Here is a 23,182-nt window from a genome sequence, read left to right as displayed (position 1 = left end):
CCCCCCCCCCATTAAACCAGGCCCTGTGTGCAGCTCTGACAGACTCATTTATTGCAGATAATCTCCGCCGGGCGATCACAGACAGGGCGTTTATCTTGGCTTGTCGGGAGAGAGTCAATAATCCCCCGTTGGTGTGCCCGTGGGGATAAAACACCGCTGCCGCTGCCCTTTCTGCTGGGGCTGACCCCTCCCGGGGGGCTGGGGGCACCCTGGGGACATGGCTGTTGTGCAAATCGGGGTGTCTGGCCCCAAACGGGGTGGCTGCGGGTGCTGAGAGCCCGGTGGTGACCCCAAAGAAGGAGCGTGATGGAGTTGGTGGCCACGCTGAGGCTTTCTCTTGGCTCTGCTGGTGGGGACAGGCCAGGAGCGGAGGGTGCTGGGGGGGACAATGCCACCCATGGGTGTTGGAGGACCGACGTCACCCATGGGCAGCTGGGCTCCGCCAGCCCCCTGGGGATGGTGCCGGGGTCCAGCTGCTGCTTTTGGGGTGCCGGGGGTGCTCAGAAGCCGCCGGCAGCGCCCACGTTGCGGCAGCAGAGCCCGGCGGCGAGCAGCACGGCGGGCCCCAGGCAGCAGTGCAGCACCCCCAGCGCCTCGCACAGCCCCAGGGCGTAATCGAACCGCTCGAAGATGCCGCAGGTGCTCTGCAGCAGCTCGGCGTGCAGGAGGAAATCCACGGCCAGCCCCACGCTGTAGGGCACCCAGAGCACGAAGAAGAGCCAGCTCGCGCCGGCCCCGGGCCCCCAGCCCGCTCGCTGCCCCCCGCGGACCAGCGCGGCCACCAGCAGCGCGGCCGGCAGCAGCAGGAAGACGCAGAGGCAGGAAGCCAGGTGCAGCAGGTAGGCGGGCGAGAGGACGTCGACGTTTCGGCGGATGCAGCTCACCTCCGGAGCCGCCACCGTGCCGCCGGCGAGCGCAGCCGGCAGGGCCAGCAGCAGCGCCCCGACCCAGATGGATACGGCCAGGCGCTGGCTGCGGGGGTCCCAGTGGCTCCAGACGCTGCTGCAGCACCCGCTGGCCACCAGCAGCCCCTGCGCGAAGACGCTGCAGTGCCACAGCAGCTGGGTGACCTTGCAAGCCCCCGCGCCCAGCCGCCAGCCCTGCCCGATGCCCGCCGCCACCGCCGGCAGCACCGCGGCGAAGAGCCCGGTCGCCGCCGCCAGCTGGGCCACCAGCGCTCGGTGGTGTGGCCACGCGTGGGGGCGCTTGGCCAAGGCCACCAGCAGCGCGCCGGTGGCCAGGGCGGCAGCGACGCAGGTGCTGGCCAGGAAAGCGGGGGCTGCGCGCTGGAAGAAGGGGCAGTAGGTGTTGTGGCAGGGCTCGGAGGCGGCGTAGTCCACGATGTAGTCCTCGCTGAGGGTGAAGTTGCCCAGGAGGTCCAGCAGGTTCACGAAGGTTCCGTTCTGCAGGACTTTGGGGCTCTGAGAAGGAGATCGGGGGGGGTGTCAGGTGCCCCGATGGCTGGGGGATGGCACCCGAAATGTCCCCTCTGATGGCCGGGGAGGGGGGGGGTTGTACTTCCCTGGCGCTGCCACCCAAGCGTACGTGGGAACAGCTGGAGCTGGGGCATCCACGCGCGGCATTTATCGGGGAGGGACACCCTGGGCGCAGGGGTCTGCCCAGTGCTGATACCTCGGGGCTGTGGGCTTGGCCCTGCCAGCCCCGCTTGTGCAGGAAAACCCAAATTTTCTTACAGCCTCCAAGGTCGGTGCGAAGCCGACCGTGCTGTCTGTAAGTGAGCATTTCCCAGCTCCGAGACTCAGCACCCTGCACCCACCAGGGCTGGGGGAGATGGGCAGGGATCTGTGCTGGGGTGCCCCGTGGGGGTCTGGGCGCAGCTGGCCAGGGGCACTGGGGGCGCTGGGAGGTGCTGGGGCAGTGCAGGAAGGGAAAAGCTCAATGGGCGTGCGGGAAAGCTGGAAGCGGGCTCACCTCGAGGTGCTACTCCTTGAAATTCAGAGAAAACCGCCCGCTCCGAGCGCCCGGCGGGATGGGAAGGAGGTGGAAGGGGGGGAAGCAGCGGGGCAGGGAGAAGCACTCACCACTGGGATGCAGTTGCCCATGATGTGTCCCCTGGGACGGCGCCCGCTCCTCCAGGCGCTGCGATGCCGCCGCGTGCGGTGGCGCAGCTCAGCCACGCGTGCTTGCCGATGGGCACCAGGCGCCCTTGCACGCCGGTGCACGCTCACCCTTGCACGCTCTCCCGTGGGTGCTGTGCACACTGGTGCACCCTCGCTCCTGCTCGGGCTCTGCTCCTCCGGCTCCACGGGGATGAAGGACTGCGGGGCCGAGATAAGGGCTGCCTCCGTAACTGCTCCCTCCCCACCTTGGCAATCACCTCCGCCAGGGCTGAAGGAAACGGGCGGCCACCGCTGCCGGTAAAACTGGTGAGCTGCCAGCGTGAGCAATTTCTCGAGCAGGAAATGATCATTTCTTGGCAGCGCGACTCAAGTTCATTAAGGAATTTTGTTTACCGGTGCCCCGGCCATGCAGACGCTCCTGTTGCTGGGTGTAAAAACCCGCCCCAGGCTCTCCAGCCCCGTGTTGGGGTGCAGGATGGGCGCTGTGGGTGCAGGATGCGGGGGATGCCCAGGGGATGCCAGATCCTGCGGGGGACCCTGGGGTCACCCTGTGGCACCAGAGGCTGAATCACCCGTCCCTGTGCCGCTGCTCAGTGGGGTGCCAGTGGGCTCTGGTGGCACCGGGTGGCCCTGGGGACCCTCGTGCTTGGTGGGAGCATCCTTAGAGGGGGTTGAGGAGGTGGGCTGGGGGCTTGGGGCTGAGGGGGTCTCCATGGGGTGTGCAATGAGCTGAGACATGTCCCCCCTCACACCGTGCACTGGGGTGAGCTGTGTGTCCCCCCCCACACCTTGTTCCCTCCTGTCCCCCCTCGTCCTGCATCCCAGGGTGGGGGGCACGGCCGCGGCTCACGCGGGCAGACGCAGAGACGAGCAGCCAGGTTAAGGTGTGTAATCCAGATATATTTATAGGATTATTTTCCGAGATTAGCACAGGATATTAGAAAGGTTATAAAGTAACATCGACGTTCGTTGTCTCCCTTTTATGTACATACAAGAACACAGCACAACAACACAGCCCGTCCTCTGCCCTGCCCCACGGCCACCCCACGGCGTGCTCAGAGCTCCGCACAAATATGGCTTTCGTGGTCTATTGAGAGTTCAGTGCCCGTGCCCCACGCCCTGGCCCGCTTCGGATGCCCTGGTGGCAGGTGGTGGACGCAGGGCTGGGGGTCCCCTGTCCGCGCGGCCAACGGAGCCCCCACGCTCCAGGAGGGGACACCGGGGCTCGGGGAGGTGGCTCGTGCCCCGCCGTGCGGTGATGCTGCCCGGCCTCACCGGGTGCCAGCAGCTTGGGACGCGAGCCTGGGGTCCGCTCCCCTGTGACCACAAGTCCCTCACGTCCCCGTGCTAGTGCCACGGCGCGCCCCGTCGCTCCCTCCTTCCCGCGGTGTAGCCCATCATCAGCCACGGCACGCCGCACCACCAGCCACGCCAGTGCCACGGCGCGTCCCACCGGTGACACAGCACACCCCCCCAGCGACAGCAGACATCCCGCTGGTGACACAGATGTCCCACCGGTGACACAGCGCGTACCCCCAGTTACACAGCGCATCCCACTGGCGACACGGCGCGTCCCACCGGTGACACAGCGCGTCCCACTGCCGGCTGTCCAGGGAGCACCTCTCCAGCTGTGACCCGTCACCTCTCGTCCCCGCGGCCCCCTTGGCACCGTGCGGAGCGTGGCGCGCGCCGCCCCTCACTCCCGAGCCGTGCTGAGCCCGACGTGGGGCTGTTGTTAAACGGTGCCCCCCGTCACCGGATCCCCCTGGTGACCTCAGCCCGCACCCCTCGGGACGCGGCGTGGGCGATCGCCCCAGCACCCGGCGTCACCGTCCAGGTGCAGCCCGCGGCCCCGATGCGATGAGGGCAGCGCGTAGCCCCCCGCCTCCCCGTCGCCCCCCGCACCCCCGACATGGTGTCTCCCCGTTCGCAACCAGTGACCCGGTGCACGTCACCCTGGCACGGGGGCCGCTCTCCTGTCCTGCCCTGGTCCCCACGACGCGGCACCTCCTCGCGATGGCCTAACCCTGGCTCCTCTCACCTGCCCGACCCCAAATCCCCACGTCCTTTCTTCCTGGGGACCCCTCGCCCCCTCTTCCTCCCGGACCCTCGGGGCATCTCCTTCGCAACGATCTGCGCCACGGAGACTTAGAGCGAGAGTGAACCGTTACTTGAAAACACGTCCTTGCGTTTTTATTTTAAGGAATTGCGTCTGTTCGATAGTGGATGTTAGAGGTCTTCGGAGAAGCGCCGGGTCACGCAGCGGTACATGCTGTGTGCGCGGTGAAGTAGTTAACAGCGTCGGCATTCGCAGCGTTACCTCCGGCAGCAACGTTTGCGTCCCGCGGCGGGAGCTCGGGGCTCCCAGTGGGACCCAAGGCCAACGTCCCCCTCCTCCAAGGAGACGGACGGGGAGGGACAACACGGAGGAAACCGCAGGTTTTCCTCGCCGGGGGTGATGAAGGCTTCGTGCCTCTCTCTCGAGGTGCGTAACGCCCTGCTGACGACGCAGTGAAGCCGGCCGTGCCCGTGCCCATGCCATGGATGCCACGAACGCGTCCCCTGCTCCCGCCTGAACCCAGCGCCGTGGCTTCCCCACCGCCCTTCTCCTCGTGCCCAGCTCACGGGGTCTGGATGGGAGCCACGTTTCCAGCCCCAGGGGCACCTCACAGAGGAACCAGGCTCTTCCTTCACCTCCGAGATGAGGCTGTCCACCCCACCCAGGGCTTTCGCTCCTTCCCGAAAGGCTCTCCTCCCCCGGACACCCCAAAATGGAAGCCAAAGGGCGGCTCCTGCGAACCCCTCGCATCCAGACCACGAGATGCTGGGGGGTGGCAAAGCCTCATCCCAAGGGTGAGAGAAGGGGCCTGGCTCCCCAGGGGGCCCGGCCCCGTGGATGTGGGGTTGGGGGGAGCACGGGGACCCTGTGGACGCGAAGGGGAAGTTGGAGAAAGCTTCTGGTTTCCATCTGACTTGGAAGAGATGTGGTTTCCCCTGGGGTGGAACAGGTTGGAGGTTGGACAAGTGCCCACCAAGTCTCTTTGGAGACCCCCAAGTTACCGAGACACAAAACCCGGGCATTCTGGCTGCTTCTGGCCGCAGCCCTCGGAGCCAACAAGACCTTTTCGAGCTCAGCACCTGCCCCGGGAAGGGGCCGGGAAGGACGGGGGGGACACAGAAAGCTCCAAGGAGCAGAACCGATGGAGCCCATCTCCTGGACCAGGAGGAGCCCAAGCCTCGCGCTGCCTCTGGGCCGCTTGCGGCGTGGTGCTGGTGGTCTCCAGCTTGTAGCACGGGCCAGGGGGACCCCAGCTCACCTCCGTGGAGCCGCGTCGGCTCTTACCAAAGCTGCTCTCGGGATTTAAACCACCTTCCTGGAAGCTCCCGGGGCCCAGCGAGGAGGTGGTTGGTGACGGCCGCAGGCTATGCCCAGCAGCCTCCTGCACTGAACATCTCAATAGATGGTTTAAATTGACGACTCCGATCTGACAATTTGCAAACTGGGGCTTTTTTTTTTTTTTCTTTTTTCTCTGGATTTGCCCCCAAAACCCCTGCCCTCCCCCCTCCCACTGGGGTGGGAACGGGGAGCCGCGGTGCTCGGCGGCTCCCGGCATCTCCGGGGGCTTCGGCGGTTCCCACCCTGGAAGCTCACCCCCCTTCGCACACCTACGGCACGAGGACAGCTCTCCTCCCAAATGGACACTGTTCGACAAGAACCACCAAGGATAAAATCAAGGCAGGGACTCGGGGGTCCACAGTGCTCCCTGTCCCCGTCCTGCAGACCGGGGACGTCACGGAGGGGACAACGAGAAGGTCCCAGCTCCTGGGGGGAGGCACGGGGCGAGCGCTGGTGACGCAGAGGCCACCCGGGTGCCCGGAGCTCGTGCTGGAGCCTGGAGCTGATTTTATCCTTGGATGTCAAAAAATAAACCCAAAATGGAGAGAAACAAAGGAAAGAGCTACATCGACCCCAGCCCAACATCCCAACCGAGGGCCCAAAGCAAAGAGCAGCCACGAAACCAAAGCAAAGGTCCAAAGGAAGAAGGAAAGTCGCTCACTCACTGGTTGGTCTGTGTTTCGCGCGAGCGCCGGTCGCAGGGATGGAGGTGCAAGCAAGCAAACGGGGCCGGGGCTTTCGCTGTTCGTAGTAATAACGTTTTGTACAAGTTCAAGAAGAAGCATCATGTCTCAGGCCGGTCGCTCTCCGCTCTCTGTCCTGCCATCCCTCTGTCCGTCCGTCTGTCTGCCCGTGCCGGGCGCGAGAGAAAATCTGTTGGGTTGAGTGGGGTTTGTGGTCTGGTTTCCGTTTCCATCGGGGTTTGCTGGCTCCATTTCTCACCCTCTCTCCGATGCCCCTAAATGAAATACTCCTTCTTGTCGTCGCCGCCGGCTTGGCCGCCCTCTGCGTTGATGATGGCCGTGTCGGCGTCCGGGGCGTCATCGGAGCCCTTGGCCTCGTGGGTCAGGTAGGTACCTGGGGGGGGGAGAGGGGACAGCGTCACGGCGGGGCCGTGCTGGCTGGGAAACGGAGGCGAGAGAAGTCCTTTGGGCTTGGCCTGAAATGGAAAAGTCGCTGGGCTTCCCCCGGGACAAACCCTGCCCGGGGACCGAGCCTCACCTGGGCTGCTCAGAGCAGCTCACGCCGCCGTCTCTAGCCAGAGGGTGGAAAAATCGCGCTTCCTTGCATGGCTCTGCCCCCCCCCTGCACCCCCGTCCCCCTTCCCCTGAGAGGTTTTCCTGCAAAAGGAGGCTGCAGCTCCGGGAGCCGAGGTGGCCGGGGCAGGGATGGGGGGGCTCTTACTCACACATCACCTCTGCTGGGCTTTGCCGCCGGCTGGATGTGACCGTCTCCCCGTGCCTTACGCATACACCTGCTGGGCGGATGAAAATCCAGGGGTGGGGGGGGTGGAAACGGTTCCAGGAGGAAGAGGAAGGTGGAAGGCTCAAGGGGGAGGGTGGGGAGGGGGATCAGGCACGGGGCAGTGGCACGGGCACTGCAGGGCTGCGGGTGCCGAGAAGGAGAGATGGAGATGGGGAACGAAGCTGCCTCTGCCCGGTGCTGCCCAGCTCCACCGGGGCCAGCATGGAGGTGGGGAGCAGTCCCCAAATCCTCGGGGGGCTCCGTCGGCTGCGCTGGGTGTCTCCAGACGCGGGGCAGGGCTGCGGGACGGGCGCAGCCTCCCTTGGCCCCGGGCACCCCGGCGAGGTGGGAGCGCGCCCCGTACCTTTGTGCCTGATCAGGTAGTGTCCCAAAACGATGAGGAGGCTGAGCAGGAGGAAGACGATGACGGCCACCACTCCGCCGATGACCGCGTGGTACGTGCTGGAGGTCGACGGCACCGGGCTGGCGTCTGCCCGGGCGGCAGAGAGGGAGAAAGCAGAGAGAGAGAGAGAGAGAGGAGGGGGATGCTGCGGTCCCTGCCGTGCGGCAGAGGCTGCGGCTCACCCCGCGCATCGCCCGGGGCTGCAGGCGGGCAGGGCCGCATCCAGCTCGACCCAGGTGCTGTGGAGGTAAAGAAGGGGCAGGAGCGGAGCCAGGGGGGGAAGCAGCGAGGGGGAAGCAGCGGCCGCGGGTGTCGGGGAGCCCTGCAGGGGTGAGCGCTGCCGTGGGCAAACCTTGCCCCGCGTGCGCCCCTGTCCTGCGCGGCTGCTCCGCCGTCACCGTCCCCCAGACGGCTGGGAGGGGACGGAGCCACGGAGCTCAGAGGTGATGCTCGGAGCTCAGAGGTGATGCTCGTAAGGGACGGGGCGGAAAAAACAACAGGGGAAGACAGAGAAAAGAGCAGGCGGCTCACATGGACGGCCTGCAGCTCACAACAGGCCACGCCAGACAGACAAACGGACGGGGGGGGGAAGAGGCTCTCCACGGGTGGGGATGTAAGAGGGATGCTCCGGGGTGCTTCGCCCCGCTGGAACGGATGGGAGGAGGCGTTACAACGGGACCGGAGCCTGGTCGGGCACCTGGGATGTGGCACGGGTGTCCCTGGCCCAGGGCTGGGCCACCGTCCTCCTGCGGAGCGTCTCCGGCCGGGTCGGGGAGCAGCGGGTCCGTAAAGAGAGAGAAATGGAGCTTACGGTACCTTGGACGGGAGCTGGAGTGAAGGATGAGGCGGTGGCCATGGAAGAAGCATGAGAGATGGGCTGGGAAGGGCCCGGCGGAGGGGCTGGAGTGGAGTGAACGTGTGGGGTGGGGAGCTGGGGAAGATCTGGGGAGGACGACAAGAACACAGGGACACCAATCAACCCCCGGGAGGGACAGGGCCCGTGGGGGGGGGACCTCGGCTCCCCCCCGCCGTGGTGGGAGCCCATCTTTCTCTGCGGGTTCCTTCCACCACCCCGTTCTTCTCCTGCCACCGTCCTCTGGGTCACAGCGGGGACACTTTCCCGTGTCCTACCTGCCAGCACCCCCGGTCACCCTGCGAGGGACCCCGCGGGGCCCCTCGTGCCCGGGGTCACCCAGCGCGAGGGGCCACCTCCGCTCTCCCACGCGCGTCCTCGGGGACTTGGGTCGCGTGGGGCGGCTGCTCCGGTGACGGTGCCCGAGACCCGCGTGGCTCTGGGGGAAAAAGAGGGGGGGGGGATTTGGAAAGGGGGGAACCGAGCCCGGAGGTGGAGCTCTGTGTGGTGACACTGAGCGGGCTGGGGACATCGGTGGCCTCGTGGGTGGGTGCTGAGTGCCCTGGGGTGGGTGCAGGAGCCAGCTCCCTGTGCTGACCCCATACCCAGGGGTGATGGGGCCACAAGGTGACCAAGCAGGGCCTGCCGAGGACAGACCGCACGCTGTGGGGCACTTGGGCGCTCCCCATGGGCGGGCAGAGGGTCTCAGGGGACACTGACCCCAGGGGTGATCGCTGCCGTGTGCTCCTGTCACCCACAGCCATTCGGAGGGGAAGGGGTTGAGGGTGCCCAGGACAAGAAAGGAGGGAAAGGGAAAAGGGATAACGGGATGCGAAAAGGGAAAAGGGAAAAAAAGGGAAAAGGGGAAAGGGAAAGGCTGGAGCATGAAGGATGCTGAAAGATGGGAAGTCCAAGGCTGGTGGAGAGCGGGGAGATGACACAAGGAGGACGTAGAGAAGGAGGAAAACCCCCAAACCACGGCCAAAAGCAGAGGACAAGACTCCCACCGAGATGAGGGGCTGGGTGCTGAGCACGGCCAGGGGGAGCGCATGGCCCGCAGGGCACGGTGACAGCAAGCAGGGCGGCAGAGCACGGCCAGGGCAGGGGGAAGCAGCGAGGGGACAGCGGTGGCGAGGGGACGGGGGCTGCCCCTTCCCCTGCGAGGACGGGCTCTGGGGACGCAGGATGCGAGGCAAGCCTGCAGCTCGGGGTAAGCCATGGGGTCGGTGTCCAAAATCTTGGGACGGGGCCACCAGCGCGCCCCGTGGCTCAGTGGGGTCGGCGCTGGCTGGAAACCCGCTTGGGCTCCCGGTGTTTTGCCATCCCAGAGGCTCCAGACGGGTCCTGGAGACCCCGGTGCTCCCAGCACACCTCCTCCCCGCCGCAGGGGACGGAGCTCAGCCACGACCCTGCCTCAACCTCTCCCAGCCTGCTCTGTGCCCCCCCATCTGCTCTCTGCCCCCCCAGCCCCGTCCAGCGGCTCCGTGCGGTGCAGGGAAGGGCACGGCAGGGGCTGGATGAGGCCCCAGCAGCTGGGGACGCCCCCAAGCACCGTGGGCTTGCGCCCACCCCACGGCACGGAGCCGCTCTCCCACCACTCCCGGCACCCGTGCACGGCTCCACGGGGCCGTGGTACCAAGGCGGGCGATGCCGGGGACTGCCCGTGGCCCCCCCGGACCCCTTACCGCTGACGTCCAGGTTGTATTTGGCCACGACGCTGCCCATGGAGCTGGTGGCCGTGCAGACGTAGGTGCCGCTGTCGCTCTTGTTGAGGAAGGGGAAGATGAGGATGCTGTCGGAGCTGAGCTGCAGCGGCGCGTCGCTGCCCTCCTTCTCCCACAGGAACTCCTGGGGGCTGCGGGGCGGGAGGGGGGGGTCAGGCACCTCCGTGGCCCCCACAGCATCCCGGGGGGGATCGGGGATCCGTGGGGGCGGGGGGGGGATTCGCTGCCGTCCTCCGTGGGGTGCGTGGCATCGCAGATGTGAGCCCGCCCGGCTCTGACCCGACCCCCCCCAACCCCAGGGAGGGTTTTGGGGTGCACGGCAGGGGGAAGATGGGTGGGAACGGGCAGCGAGGGGGGGTCCTTACACGGGGTTGCCCTGCCCGTCGCACTGCAGCTGGAGCTTCTCGCCTTCCCGCGGGTACAGGGGGTGCGGCTCGATCTTCGCCGTCGGTTTGTCTGCAAGAGGAGCAGGGGGTGAGCGCCCTGCCCGGCGCCCCCAGCTCTGGGGGCCACCCCTCTGTGGCCCTGTCCCCCTGCCAGCCCCGCGTGCCACGTACAGTGGACCTGCAGCTTCTGCGTGGTCGACCTCTCGGAGTTCTGCAGGGACTCGTGGTCCACCGTGCAGGTCACCTCGGCGTCGTTGTCCTCCTTGGTGACGCGGAACTCCACCCGACTGCTGACGGTGAAGGTCTTCCCGTTGGGGTCCTCCACCACCTCCGTGCCCTCGGCTGTGGGGGACAGGGGACCATTGGAGGTGACGGTCACAGCGTCCCTGCAGAGGGACGGGGCTGGCACGTGTGTTGAGCAAGGGATGCCCTGTCCCCATCCCATCACTAGGAGCAGTGTGGGGTGCTGGTGTGGTCCAGCACCGGGCACATCCACAGCCCCCGGTGTCCCATCTGTCCCCAGGGTGCCCCACCTCTCCCCGAGGTGCCCCCAGCCCTCGGCACCCACCCTTCAGCTCCTTGTTGCCCTTCTTCCACCGCAGCTGGGCGGCGGGCTTGCTGCCAGAGGAGCGGCAGGTCAGCCGGGCTATCTTCTCCTCATCAATGGGCTGCTCGTGGCCGAAGATTTGGGGTTTCTGGGGGATTCCTGGGGGAGGAGGAAGGGAGAAAGTCAACGACCTCTGAGCTCTGTGCGTGCTGCTGTCCAGAGACGGATGCGTGGGGAGAGACGCATCGATAGATGTGACGAGGATGGGTTAATGGGGTGGGACGTGGGGTGGCAGGGATGACCGGTCACCCATTTGGTGTCCCACACACAGGGCAGAGGCAGGGGGGAGGCCGGGAGCGAGCAGGGGGTACCAGCACGTACCCAGCACGGTGACGAGAGCCTTGGCGGTCCGCACGGGCATGGTGAAGATGGAGCAGGTGTACTCCCCCTCGTCCGACAGCACCACGTCGCTGATGCTGATGGTCAGCTCGTTCGGCGTGGACCTCTCCAGCTGGATCCTGTTGTCTCGCAGGGCTGGGGGACGAGGGACAGCGGGGCGAGTGGCAGAGGCGCAGGGCCGCCAGGCTCCTTCCCTGGCTCCTCTTTTAACCCGGCGGCACCAACTCCCTCTGCCCGACGTCCCCGTCCCGTCCCCGGCTCCCCGCGCGCACCTCGTTTCTCCCCGAAGTAGAGGGTCTGCTGGGCAGGGTTGGACCACTGCAGCGAGGAGTCGTCGGGGTCCTCCACCTGGCACTTGAGCACCACCGTGCCGCCGGCCACCACCGTCTCATCCGACGTCGTGGGCTGGCTCTCTGGGCGCAGAAAGGAGAGGTCAGCGGGGGGGCCCCCCCCCGGCATCGCCTCTCCCCCGGGGCACGCGAGCATCGCTGAGCGACCGAGAGAAGGGAGCGGGGGGGCCACGGCGCTGTCCCCAAAGCCCCGGGACACGCAGGGCTCCAGCACTCGGCTGACACCACGCACGGTCCCTGGGGGTGCTGGGCGATGCTGAAGGGAGCTGGGGTGCCCCGGGAGGCTGCAGGAGAGCCTGGCACAGGCACGAGCACCGGCTGGAGCTGCCTCTGCGCCCCACGCAACGGGATGCCCTGCTGCCTGTCCATCTCCAGCCCTGCCTCCAGCAAAAGCTGCTTTTTGAAGCAGGTCACCGTGTCCCTTGCTGGGGGTGCTGCTGCTCCCCGGTCCTCCCCGTCCCTTCCACCTCCTCCCGGGCTGCGTTTCCCTAGCGCGGACATCGCTGCGGAGCAGCCCAAGGGCAGAGAGGAGCACCGGGAGGATCGGATAACCCCCGGCTGCCCCAAGGACGGCTATTTTGGGAGAGCCGATGTGCCGGCGAGCCGAGCTGCCCCGCGGAGGAGGGGGACGCGGGGGACGCTCGCCCAGCCTGGAGGTCGCACGCAACAAGCCGCCGAACCCTGCTGCAGTTTGTACTGGATGCAGCTTCACAAAGCATCATCCTCCATCGCGGCACTCAAATTTTGGCAGGGATTCGGGCTCAGGACCCAAGCTGAGGGATCCTGCCCTGGGCACCTGCAGCACAGTCCTGATTTCATTTCCCCGCACGATGCCTGCTGTCGGGGAGAAGCTCCAGTTAGCAGAAGCCGCCTGTTTTGGGCTGAATTTCCCCATTTTCTGCCCAGAGTGATGAAGGAAAATATTTTCTCTTGCTGACATTGCAAATTCCCCAAGGCTATCGCAGGGAGCAGGAAGGAGCAGAGAGATTGGGGCTGGGAACGAGGACTCCAGGCTTCCCAGGCTCGTGTTGAACTCCAGGAAACTCCAGGCTAGAAAGCGTGTGAAACCCCACTCGTACCAGCCTGGGGCATGCAAGAAAGAAAATCTCCCAGAGATGCATCAAATTTGGATTAAAAACGTTCCCAGGGTTCAAGATTCCTCCTCCAGCCCCAGGAAATCGCCGTCACCGACGCCTGTACTTCACGCTCGCTGTTCAAACTCCGCTCCTCTCCACTTGCTTGGGTTTAACAGCCAGCTGGAGAGCCTCTGCTTCCCATCTCCTTCCTCGCAGATATTTATAGGTGCTGACCGAGTCTTCCCCATCCTTGCCACGCGCTGGCCTGGGCTCCTGAGCTGTTAACCGTGACGGATGCTCTGCCCTGGTGCACCTCCAGCCTACTCGAGCGTGGTCCCCGTGCCTGTGCCATGGTCCCCGTGCCCGTGCCACGGTCCCCGTGCCACGGTCCCCACGCGTGCGGGTGGCTCTCCGGAGGGTCTGCGGGGCCTGATCCTGGCGATGGTGCCTGGTGAGTGGTGCCCGTGCCCCTGCCGTGGTGCACACCGGGTGCACGAAGACAGCCAGGGACTGAGAGCTGGGGACTGGGTGGATGTCTGTCGGCTTGTTTTAATTCGGTTAACGATGCTCTTGTGCTGCTACGACCGTAATTAGGGGATTAGGCTGCTCCAAGCCACTGTTGTCCAAACTCAGAGCGCTACCACTCCGCCGCAACTGAGGACAGGGCATAAGACCCGCACAGGAGAGGACAGGCCCACAATCTCTTAATTAACGCAATTACTATCGCCTGCCACAGCGCTGGCCTCATTAAGGTATTAACGCGGGGAGAGGCTCAGCAGAGGATGGGGGCACTGGGTGCCTGCGGTGCCTCCAGCATGCGATGGCCCCAGGGTCCAGGATCCCCCTGCCCAGCTCCAGCACCCATGGGTGCAGAGATCCCCCTGGGTCCTACCCCCCGACCTTGGGACCCCCGTCCTGACCACGGAAACCACCCCGGAGATTTCCTCCCCCTGCTTTGGCTCCGTGCTCCGATGGCATCAGGGATGTGTGCCGCAGAGCCCCGATGTCCCCGACCCCGCGGAGAGACCCCGGTGCCGCAGAGCCACGCTGCCACGACCCAGATCCCCGCTCGCCTCCGTGCCCGACAGCTTGGCGGAGCAGATGGGCACGGCTGGGCTGCCTTGATTTAATTAAAACCCGCCGCGGCTGGAACCTGCCGGCCCTTGGCAGCACGGGGACACCGCCGCCACGGGACGGGGGAGCCACGGCGGGGAGCTTTGTCCCATCCTGCGATGGCACAGGGAGGGGACAAAGCAAGGTCCCTGACTCTCCTTACTCTGCTGTCCCTAGACATGAGCGAGGAGGGCTGGGGACCCTAGGAGGACACGAGGACCAAGGCTGCCATCCCAGGGAGGGGACACGGGGACACCGAGCACTGGGAGGACGCCTGGTGCACTGTGACTGCTCCAGCACTGCGCGGAGCACCCCCTGCACCGACGGCAGAGCGCGTTGGGTCCGTGTTGGCACCCGGATCCCACCAGCCCCCAGGAGCACGGGGAGAGCGGGGACAGGTGCCGGATGCTCCGGGAAGCATCCGCGCTCGCCGTGCCAGTGCCCGCTGCCAGCACAGAGCCGCTGCCACCTGACAGCCTGGGCTGGCGCCGGCCCCTCGCCCTGGCACGGAGCATCCCTGGGCCACGCTGCCTTGGGCACCCCGAGCCCGGCGTGCTGTTTGGGGCTCCAAACTTGCTCTGTGGGGTTGGGGTGATGCACAGCCCCACACGGGGCTGTTGCAGCCAGCCCAGGCCCCCCGTGTCCCGCCTGGCCCTGGCACAAAGCAGCGCTCCCGATGCTCCGGGCTCCTCTCCAGCATCTCCAGGAGGGGGAAGCAGATCCTCAGCTCCACAGCTCTGCGTTTCCACCACTGCTCCCTCGCTGTCCGTCCCAGGACCCTGCCCAACGTCCCACAACCGCACGAGGTGTGCGAACAAGCAGCGAGGGCTGCAAGCAGCCGGAGCGCCCGGGGCTGCCCCGCTGGGACCCTCCTGGAGGAGGTGGCCAGGCCCGCGGGAAGCGGGACAAAAACGATGCTCGGGCACCCCACAAAGCACCACGGGCACCTGGTTTTGGCTGGGAGCTGCTGCCTGCGCTCATTCCAGATCCTGGCCGGCACAGGGAAATCAGAGGCACGCCACGCTCCAGAAAAATCAATACCTCATTAATTAAACCTGTGCACTTTTGCAGGGGGCTGCAATCGGATTTACGAGGGGAAAAACGATATTCACGTCTCTCCTGGCTCCCCAAGCCAGCGGCAGGGCCTGCCCGGGTGCTCCCCAAAACGCTGGTGTCCTCATCCAGGCGCTCCCTCCTGGGGAAGGTCGCCTCCTCTCCGAGGAGCGTGTTTCGGTCCCGCAGCCGGTGGAAGGGGAAGCTCCATCCCAAACCGCACTGCTGGCACCACCGGAGCCTCTCGAGAGCTTTGAGCCCGGTGGGTTTTCGGCGCGGCTCCGACATCTGCTGCGCGGGCTGATCCGGGCGGCGCGCGAATCCACAGTCTGGGCTGCCCAGAGCCCGACTTCAGGCTCCGCCACGCGAGCAGCTGCCTTGCTCCAGATTTTGTTAGGAGGGGGAAACCTGCTCCGCTTTCCATGCATCTGCTCGGCGCCGCGCTCCTCTTCCTCGCGCGCCTGCGGAGGATGGGGGGGGGTTTGTGCACAATCGATGCACCCCAGTCCCTCCGCGGTGCTCTCCTGCTGGCAGCGACGATCTGGCAGCACCAGGTCCCCTCCTACCCGGTGCCATTCGGGGTTTCATCTCCAGGTGACATGTCGAACAGGAACACTCGCTGGGAGCAGAAGGAAACACGGCCCCGAGGAGCCTGCTTCCAACCCCGAGCAGGACCTAAACCAAGCCCCATGTCCCAACGCCACATTTTGCCCGATTTCTCCGGCCGCAGGCACACGCAGGAGCAGTTTCCAGGAAGGGGCAAAGCAAGGGCAGAGCTCAGCTCCGTGTCACAGCCTGCTCTGAACCCTGGGACTTTGCTGGGCTTCTCCCGGTGCCTTCACCCACGGCGCCCCGTGGATCCTCCCCAGCATCCTGCAGCTCCGAGGGCACCGAGGTCCCACAGGGTCCTGGCTCCTGCTGCGGGGCACCAGGGGCCACCTCCCTGCCGGGGGGGGACGACAACAAGGGGGGAGCTCTCAGCCCTGCCTGCCACCTGACCAGGGTCGAGCAGCTGAAACAAGGCCAGCAATTAGCAACAAATCCAGGAGCAGCAGCTGAAGGGAACGGGCCCGAAGCTCTCGGCTGATGGGGTGGATGCTCCTCACCTCTTCCTGGCTCAGTGCCCCTGCCCTGCACCTCGAGGGAGCATCCCCTGCTCCAGGGGGGGGCTTCTCCCCACCCCACACCCATCGCTCTCCCGCTCGCCCCAGGGCCGGGTGAAGCCTCTGCAGAGCACCGGGACGGATCCAGCTGCTGTGGGGGCCGGGGAAGCCCTCCGACGGCAGCGGCAGCTCCCGCCTGCAGCGCTGGCAGCCGCACAAAGGCGGGTGCCGCCGGCGCCTCTGCTCAACCGCGCTCGCGCCGTGCCGGCAGCTCGGCGAGAGGCAGCGATGGGGGATCCCGACGCAGGGTACGGCGGCTGCTTCCCCTGCCGAGGCCACCCGCAGGCCCGCGGCCACCCCGCAAGGCCAGGGCTGGTCCCCTGGGTCATGGGCCAAGACCTCCCTGGGGCCCCAAAAGGTGCCCCTGGTGTGGATGCGGTCACGCAGCCACCGCAAGCCACAGCACCTCCTTGGAGTCCCCGAAAGGAGAAAGAGCCAGAGGGGAACCAGGGAGGCTGGGAACCCTGGAAGCCAGCCCTCCTCCCCCCCGTCAGCAGGCAGGGACCAGCTGGCCCCATCCCCTCGTGTCTGGGGGGATCACGGGATGGGTGGGGAGGCACCTCCAGGCCCCCCCTGCACCACGCCAGGCTGCCCAGAGCCCCGTCCATCCCGGCCTCTGACACTTCCAGGGCTGGGGCATCTTCCTCCTGCCCCAAAAGGACCCCCTTGGTCCGTCCCCCTGCATCTCCCAGCCTTGGACCTCCCAAAATCTCGCCTCGCCTCCGGCACGGGACCATCTCCGAGGGCTCCCGGCCCCTCGGACGGGGAGGGGCTGATCACTACTTTTCTGAGCGTGTTTTTTAGCTCCTACCCTAAGGCCAATCTCCAACCACGAGTGTTGCCAAGGAAACGAGCTCTTTGCTTTGACAGTTCTGTTTTAAGGATCTCCTGCCTGCCCAGCGAGGTGTCTTCGAAATGGTTGCTTCAGATGCCCCGGCGGATTGCTTGTTGCTTTGCAGGCATCCAAACACACGCCCGGCTCTGCCCAGGCTGGCAGGAGAAATTGCTGCTGCCGACTGTCCGAGGATTAAACACACAAGTTGTGCACGAGGGCATTTGTTACCCGGGAATAAGGAATAATTCCCTCTGTTCTGGGAAACCCCGGCGGCTCCGCTCCCTGCCCAGGGGCTGGCGTGCCTGCTGGTGGGCGCCGCACATCGACGCCGCGTCCTGACTTCCCAAAAAAGAGGAGGGAAAAGTCATTGTGGAGGAAAAAAAATTAGGGTTGAACCCCACCAGTCCTTCACATGGCTGCAACGGATGCCACGATGGATGCTCCGCGGTGGCTGGCTGCAGCAGGGAGCCCCCAGATCCCAAGGGATGCCTGAGGGTAACAGAGCTCCGAGCTTCGGCTGCGTGCCACCAGCTCCCCTCTGCCATCGCCCAGACTCTGCCTTTTGGAGGCGAAGCCCCCAGCGTCACGGGGAGAGAAAAAAAAAAAGCCCAAAGTGGTGAAATGTGGAGCAGCAGAGCGGAGCCTCCCGGGGAGCCCCGAGATGCTGACCTGCAAGGGCAGAGGCAAGCCAGCAGCACCACACAGATGCCACGGAGCACATCCTGCCTCTGGAAAACAGCTCCCCAGGGCACACGGGGCAGCAACATCCCATCAGTTCCTCTGTTCTGGCCCGGTCAGGGCTCTGCTCGCTGCTGAAGATCAGCAAAGGCTTCCCAGGGCGTGCAGCGGCCACAAGTCAGGGCCCCATCGACAGCAACAGGGCAGGACGGCACCTCGGGAGCCTCGAGCGACAGCAGCTGGCTGCAAAAACCGATGCTGCGCACCGGGGCTCGCCTGTAAACAGGCTGAGCTGGAAATAAAGAGGCTGAGCTGGAAATAAAGAGGCTGAGGAACCGCATCTGGGGATGGAGCCGCGCACCCAGGCACCACGCGGGGATCCAGGTGCCCAGGTCGCTGCCCCGGCTCGGTGTGGGATGCCCCGGGGGGGGCTCGGCAGCCGCGGTGGCTGCCGCCGGTCCCGCGGCCTCGCCGCATTACAGCGGAGGCCAAGCGTGGCGCTGCGCAGGTGACCGGAATGGTTAAACATCTTCCTGCCCGGCCCTCGGCGCCCGTCTCCGCTTCTCCGCCTTCCTCCGCTGTTATTTATGCTCGCGGCGCGGAGCCTCGCCTGGGGAAGGGCTCCTGGCACCGAGGATGCTCGAATCCAACCCGAACCGGCCTTTCTGTGCCTGGCTCCTCCGTCCTTCCAGCAGAGCACGGCGAGAGGCTGGGACAGCACCGGGAGCTCGTCCCCAGCAGGATGGAGCCCCAGCTCCGTCCGTGTGCGTCGGTACCGCACCGGCAGCTCCGCTGCCGCGCCGTTTTGCGCCCCCGCGCCCAACTGGGAGCGGAGGGGAGAGAACCGGACCAGATGGTTCAAGCTGAGCTGCCCCAGTAATCCGGGCAGGATCGGGTACATCTGCCTGCGTGGGCGTCACCGTGCTGGCATCCCCTCCAAAGGCCCACCGAGGGCACGATTCAATCTGTGCCCTGCCGGGGCTGCGAGAGGAGCCCCAGGACGGGGCTGGGCACGGGGGTACCACGGCACCCGCCTGCACGTGGGGCACGGCACTTCCCCAGAGGCATCCGCATGAGCAGACCGGGCTCTACAGCAGCAAACACCGGGAGAACAAGCCTGGTGGCACGCCAACGGAGCCCGCCAGGCGCCAAGACCACCGCCACGCCACCTTGGGCACGCGCTCGGGTCCTGCAGCCCCTCCTCGCTCAGGCTGCCGCTCCCCTGGCGAGTCCCCGAATGGCACCTTGGCTCGGGGTAAAACTAGGTTAAAACCGACCTAGCGAAAACAAACAAAAATGTTAGCTTTCCTGCAGATTCCTCCATCTGGCGGCGTGCCGGGCCGTGCCAGCTCCGGGGCGAGCACCCAGATGTAGCCGCCCCCGGTCCCTCCGGCAGCTCTGGCAGCCCTGGGGAGGCACAAAAGCAGAGCAGGGGGAGGCAGCGGCTCGCAGGCGGGGGACCACACGCGGGGGGTCCTGGACATCCCGGCGCTTCCCTCCATCCCCTTCCGAAGGGGTGCCTGGGTTTGGGATGGAGGCACACCTTGCTTGGGCAGCAGTACCCTGGGGTTGTTGGGCTGCTTCCCCAACCCTACACGAACGCCCCCTGGCTCCGTGCTGCTCCGTGCCAAACCCGAGGAGTCATCAGGATCGGTTCCCACCCGCGCCAGCACATCCCCTCGCTGTCTGGGTATGCCCAGGGCAGCTCTGCAGGACTTATCCCAGGCATTCTCTTCAAATCCAACCCGGGTTGAGCCTGCCATGCCGTGCCAGGGCGCTGAGCGGCGGCTTTTCCGCCCCAGCTCCCCTCCGCTCGGCTGCTCCGTTTCGGCCGATTTCACTGATCCCTGGCCGCGGTGCCAGAGCCGCCCGCCTTCCCCCAACAGGCAGCCAGTGGGAGCCCCCCGAAAGGGGGCTGCAGGGGTACGGAGGGGTCACGCTTGCCCCCCTTGTACCGTGCCCGTCGCCGCTTGCCCTGCCCCAGTTCCGAGGCCTCGTGCTGGGAGCAGACGGGGAGCCCTGGTGGCACGGGTTGGGTACAGGCACGGCCCCACGCAGCAAAAAGGGGATTACGTTATCCTCCGACAGCTCCTGAGGGACAGGGAGCTCTTGGCAGCCACCTCGGGGACGGGAACCAGCCCCCAGCCGTCCCCTCGCCCAGCCACAGGCTCCCGGTGCCACCGGGGGTCCCATGCAGGGTCCCAACTGCTGGAGGTGCCATTTGGGGTCCCACCTCCGTGCCCAGCGTCCCCCTGACACCTGCAGGAGCCCTCCCGTGAGCTGGGGAAGGGCGAGCGGTGCCGCTGTCCCCGAAGGTCCCCCGAGGTGACCCACGGCCACCACCCAGCCACGAAATGCCGCTGCCAGCCGGGCAGGGGGGGCACCTTACAGCAGGACACCAGCTGGGAGCACGGAGAGAGCCCCTCCAGCGTGCCCTGGCCAAGCGGCCCTCTCCAAAAGGATGGTGCCACCCTTCCCGATGGGGACAGCGTCCCAAAGCCCCCCAAACCCTAAATACTGAGGGGTTTCTAGTGGCAGGGGAACGGGCACAGGACAAGTGGAACGGCTCCGGTAGGGGACAAGGGACATGAGCCCTGCTCCGTGCTGCGCCCCACGGGACAGCTGTCCTCGTGCCACCCACGGTTGGGTGCCAAGAGCAAGGGGGCGCCGAGAAAAACAGCCCCGGGGGAGCTCGGTTTTGGCACGCGAAGGCTCCCCCCCGGGAGCAGAGCAGGGCGCCGCTCAAACAAAAGGCTCCCACAGCTCCGGGGAGCGGTATAACGCGGGGGGGGGGGAGCAATCCTCGCGGCGCGGCCGACCACGCAACGCAGCCCAAACGCTGAGCAATGTGCCGACGGCAGCACGGCTCCGGCCAAGCCCACGACCGCCGCCGGGCAGCGGCCAGCTCCGCCACAGCCCCAAAATCCCCCCCCCAAGCCACGCGGGGAGGCGCGAGGCTGCGGCGCCGCCGGGTCGGTGGCGGCTCCTCCAGCACCTTCCAGCACCGCGCTCGGGGCGCCCTGGGGTCCCCCCTGGGCTTTCCACGGCGGCTGCCGGCGAGCCCGGGGACAAATCCTGCAGCATCGCCGCGCCCTCGGACGTGCGACTCAGGACCACGGCCACCAGCACCGCTCCCCCCCACTGGGGCTCCCGCTCGGCCCCACAGCCACCCCCGGCCCCAAACCGTCGCGGTTTGGGTTCCTGCGGGAGCCGGGGGGCCACAACCTGCAGGAAAACAGAGCCATGAACCGCCCCCCCCGGGGTGATGCTGCGTGTGACAGCCGCCTCCTCCAAGCCACCGGGGAGGGGTGGTCCGCTGCTTGCGGGGTGCAGGTGCCCCCCCCCCCGGGGGACCCCCCTCCCCTAAAAGCCACCTCCCCAAACACACAGCACCGAGCGCCTCCAGACGGGAACCGGGGGGGGGGGGCTGGCGGAGCATTCAGCTCCGCACGGCGATGGGGGGAAAAAAAAAAATAATATCCAAAAAACCCCAAAGCGCAACCATTTACGAGCCGCCCCCCCTCATTTCTCCCCCCCCCTCCAAGTGATATTTGCTTTGCGGCACTTCATTAGAGGCCGCCCGGCCACGCAGCGCGGGTAAACACCCTTTGTCTGGAGGGCTCGGGGGAGCTGCGTGCCCCCGCAGAGCAAACACGCCGGGGATTTATGGGATGCTCGGGGATTTATGGGATGCTCGGATGCCATCAGACGCCCGCGCCGGGGCTGTGCCCAGCTGCGTCCCCCCCCCCCCGCCGCCCAGACCCCCCCCCGCCACCCACCCCCAGGGCGAGGCAGGGCGGTGCTGAGCCTCCGAACGGGCGCTCCCCTCCCCGAAATGGGGGATTTAGGGTTTTTCTGGGGGTCCTCAAATCTAAGGGGGGGGGGGGCTGCCCCACCCCATAAGGGTGTCACCGTCACCCCCCCCCCCCAGCCCCAAATCCCTGGAGGATGTCACACCATCACTGTGCCCATCTCATGGAGGTGTCACCATCACCCCCCCCCCCCCAAAATAAATCCCTGGACGATGTCACCAACGCCCCCCCAAAATCTCAGAGATTGTCACCACCCCCCTGCCCCCCCCCCCCCCCCCCCGAGGATGTCACCATCCCCCTGCCCACCCCCACAGGGCGGTCACCGGCGCCCTCCCCCCTCCAAAACCCAGCCGATGTCACCGCCGCCCTGCCCATCCCCGGGGGGACGCCACCATTGCCCCCCCCCCCCCTCCCAGCCCCCAAAAAACGCCACCACCCCCCTGCCCACCCCGCAGGGCTGTCACCCCACGGGGGTGCCACCACCGCGCGTGTCCCCACCCCACGGGGGGTCTGTCCTCCATCCCCACGGGGGTGCCCCCGCTGTGTCCCCCCACCCCATAGGGGTCTGTCCCCCATGGGGGGGGGTCTGCCCCCCAATCCCACGGGGTTGTCACCACCGTGCACCCCCCCCAAATCCATGGGGGTGCCACCACCGGGCACGTCCCCACCCCATGGGGGGGCCATCCCCCATAGCCAAGGTCTGCCCCCACCCCACGGGGGTGCCACCACCGTGTCCCCCCACCCCATAGGGGTCTGTTCCCCATGGGGGGGGGGGGTGTCTGCCCCCCAATCCCACGGGGTTGTCACCACCGTGCACCCCCCCCAAATCCACGGGGGTGCCACCACCGGGCACGTCCCCACCCCATAGGGGTCCGTCCCCCACCCCTCGGGGGTGCCACCACCGTGCCCCCCCCCCACCCCATAGGGGTCTGACCCCAAAATGTGGGGCTGCCCCCCCCCCACGGGGGTCTGCCCCCCCCCACCCCACGGGTCTCTGCCCCGTATCCCCCGGGGGCCTGCCCCCCGCCATCCCCCCAAGGCTCGGTGCGGGGGGGGGGGGGGGGGCTTGTGTAAATTTGGGCCCTGCCCCCCCCCCGGTGTCCCCCCCCCCCCCCCGTACCGGGAGGGGCCGGGCTCCGCCGCCCGCCGGGGCCTGTCTGGAACCTTCCGCCGCCCCGGCCCCGCCCCGGGCGGGTGCGAGGCGGCGGGGACGGAGAACGGGGATGGGGATGGGGGGGGGGGGCACACACCGGGGGGGGGGGGGACACGGCGGCGGCCAGCACCGGCTCCTCCGTGACCTTGAGCCCCGCCGCCGCCGCCGCCGCCTCCTCCCGGGGCCGCGGCTCCCGCCTCGCTCGCCCGGGGCCGGGGCGGGCCCCGAGGGCAGGGCCGGGGCGGGGCGGCGGGGGCGGGCCCGGGGCGGGCGGCACCTGCCGGGCCCCGCCGCGCCTGACCCACATAACGGCGGGGCGCCGCCGGTACCCCCGTTAAACCCCCGTTAAACCCCCGTTACCCCCCAGCCCCTCCCCACCGCCGTGCCGCCGTTATCCCCTTAGGATGCGGAGGGGAAGCGGGGGGGGGCCCGTTACCCCCCCCCCCCCCCCCGCTCCGTTCTCCCTCCCGTTCCCCCCCCCCCACAACCTCCCGGTACCGGCGCCCGCCGCCCGCTCACCGTCCCGGGAGAGGTTCCCCTTGGCGGCGCCGAGGAGGAGCAGCAGGAGGCTGAGCGCGGAGGGCGGCATGGTGGCAACCGGGGGCGAACGGGGCCGAGCCGCAGCGCGCGGGGGGCGGCGGCGACGGCTCCGGTCCCGTCGCCGCTCTCCCGGTCTGGAGCCGGCGGTGCGGCAG

At 67.3% G+C, this 23,182-nt stretch overlaps 2 protein-coding genes across 14 annotated transcripts; both read right to left on the bottom strand.

The window, feature by feature from the left end:
• Positions 1-28: 28 nt before the first annotated feature.
• Positions 29-2,819, bottom strand: ACKR1 (atypical chemokine receptor 1 (Duffy blood group)). The gene is made up of 2 exons (XM_083813248.1): positions 2,043-2,819; positions 29-1,421 (listed from the first exon to the last, which is right to left on the bottom strand). Exons 1-2 carry the CDS (start codon positions 2,061-2,063, stop codon positions 501-503), a joined length of 942 nt encoding a protein of 313 aa, XP_083669374.1. The 5' UTR covers positions 2,064-2,819; the 3' UTR covers positions 29-500.
• Positions 2,820-2,960: 141 nt separating this feature from the next.
• Positions 2,961-23,175, bottom strand: CADM3 (cell adhesion molecule 3). 13 transcript variants are annotated; one of them, XR_014575720.1, is made up of 12 exons: positions 23,007-23,175; positions 11,527-11,667; positions 11,237-11,389; positions 10,877-11,014; positions 10,480-10,650; positions 10,288-10,378; positions 9,884-10,053; positions 8,162-8,287; positions 7,307-7,432; positions 6,894-6,955; positions 6,421-6,555; positions 2,961-6,351 (listed from the first exon to the last, which is right to left on the bottom strand). XR_014575720.1 is itself a non-coding variant. In XM_083813238.1 (12 exons), the coding sequence occupies exons 1-11, from the start codon at positions 23,074-23,076 to the stop codon at positions 6,437-6,439; spliced, it is 1,371 nt and encodes a 456-aa protein (XP_083669364.1). In that variant the 5' UTR covers positions 23,077-23,175; the 3' UTR covers positions 2,961-6,324; positions 6,421-6,436. The 13 variants fall into 13 exon arrangements, 11 of the variants coding, with proteins under 11 accessions (XP_083669364.1, XP_083669358.1, XP_083669367.1 ...); XR_014575721.1 differs by having other exon boundaries at positions 2,961-6,324; XM_083813238.1 differs by having other exon boundaries at positions 2,961-6,324; positions 6,887-6,952.
• Positions 23,176-23,182: the final 7 nt, after the last annotated feature.

Source organism: Anser anser, assembly GCF_964211835.1.
Source record: "Anser anser genome assembly, chromosome: 28".
Classification (NCBI taxonomy): domain Eukaryota; kingdom Metazoa; phylum Chordata; class Aves; order Anseriformes; family Anatidae; genus Anser; species Anser anser.
This window is presented reverse-complemented; position numbering and strand designations above follow the sequence as displayed.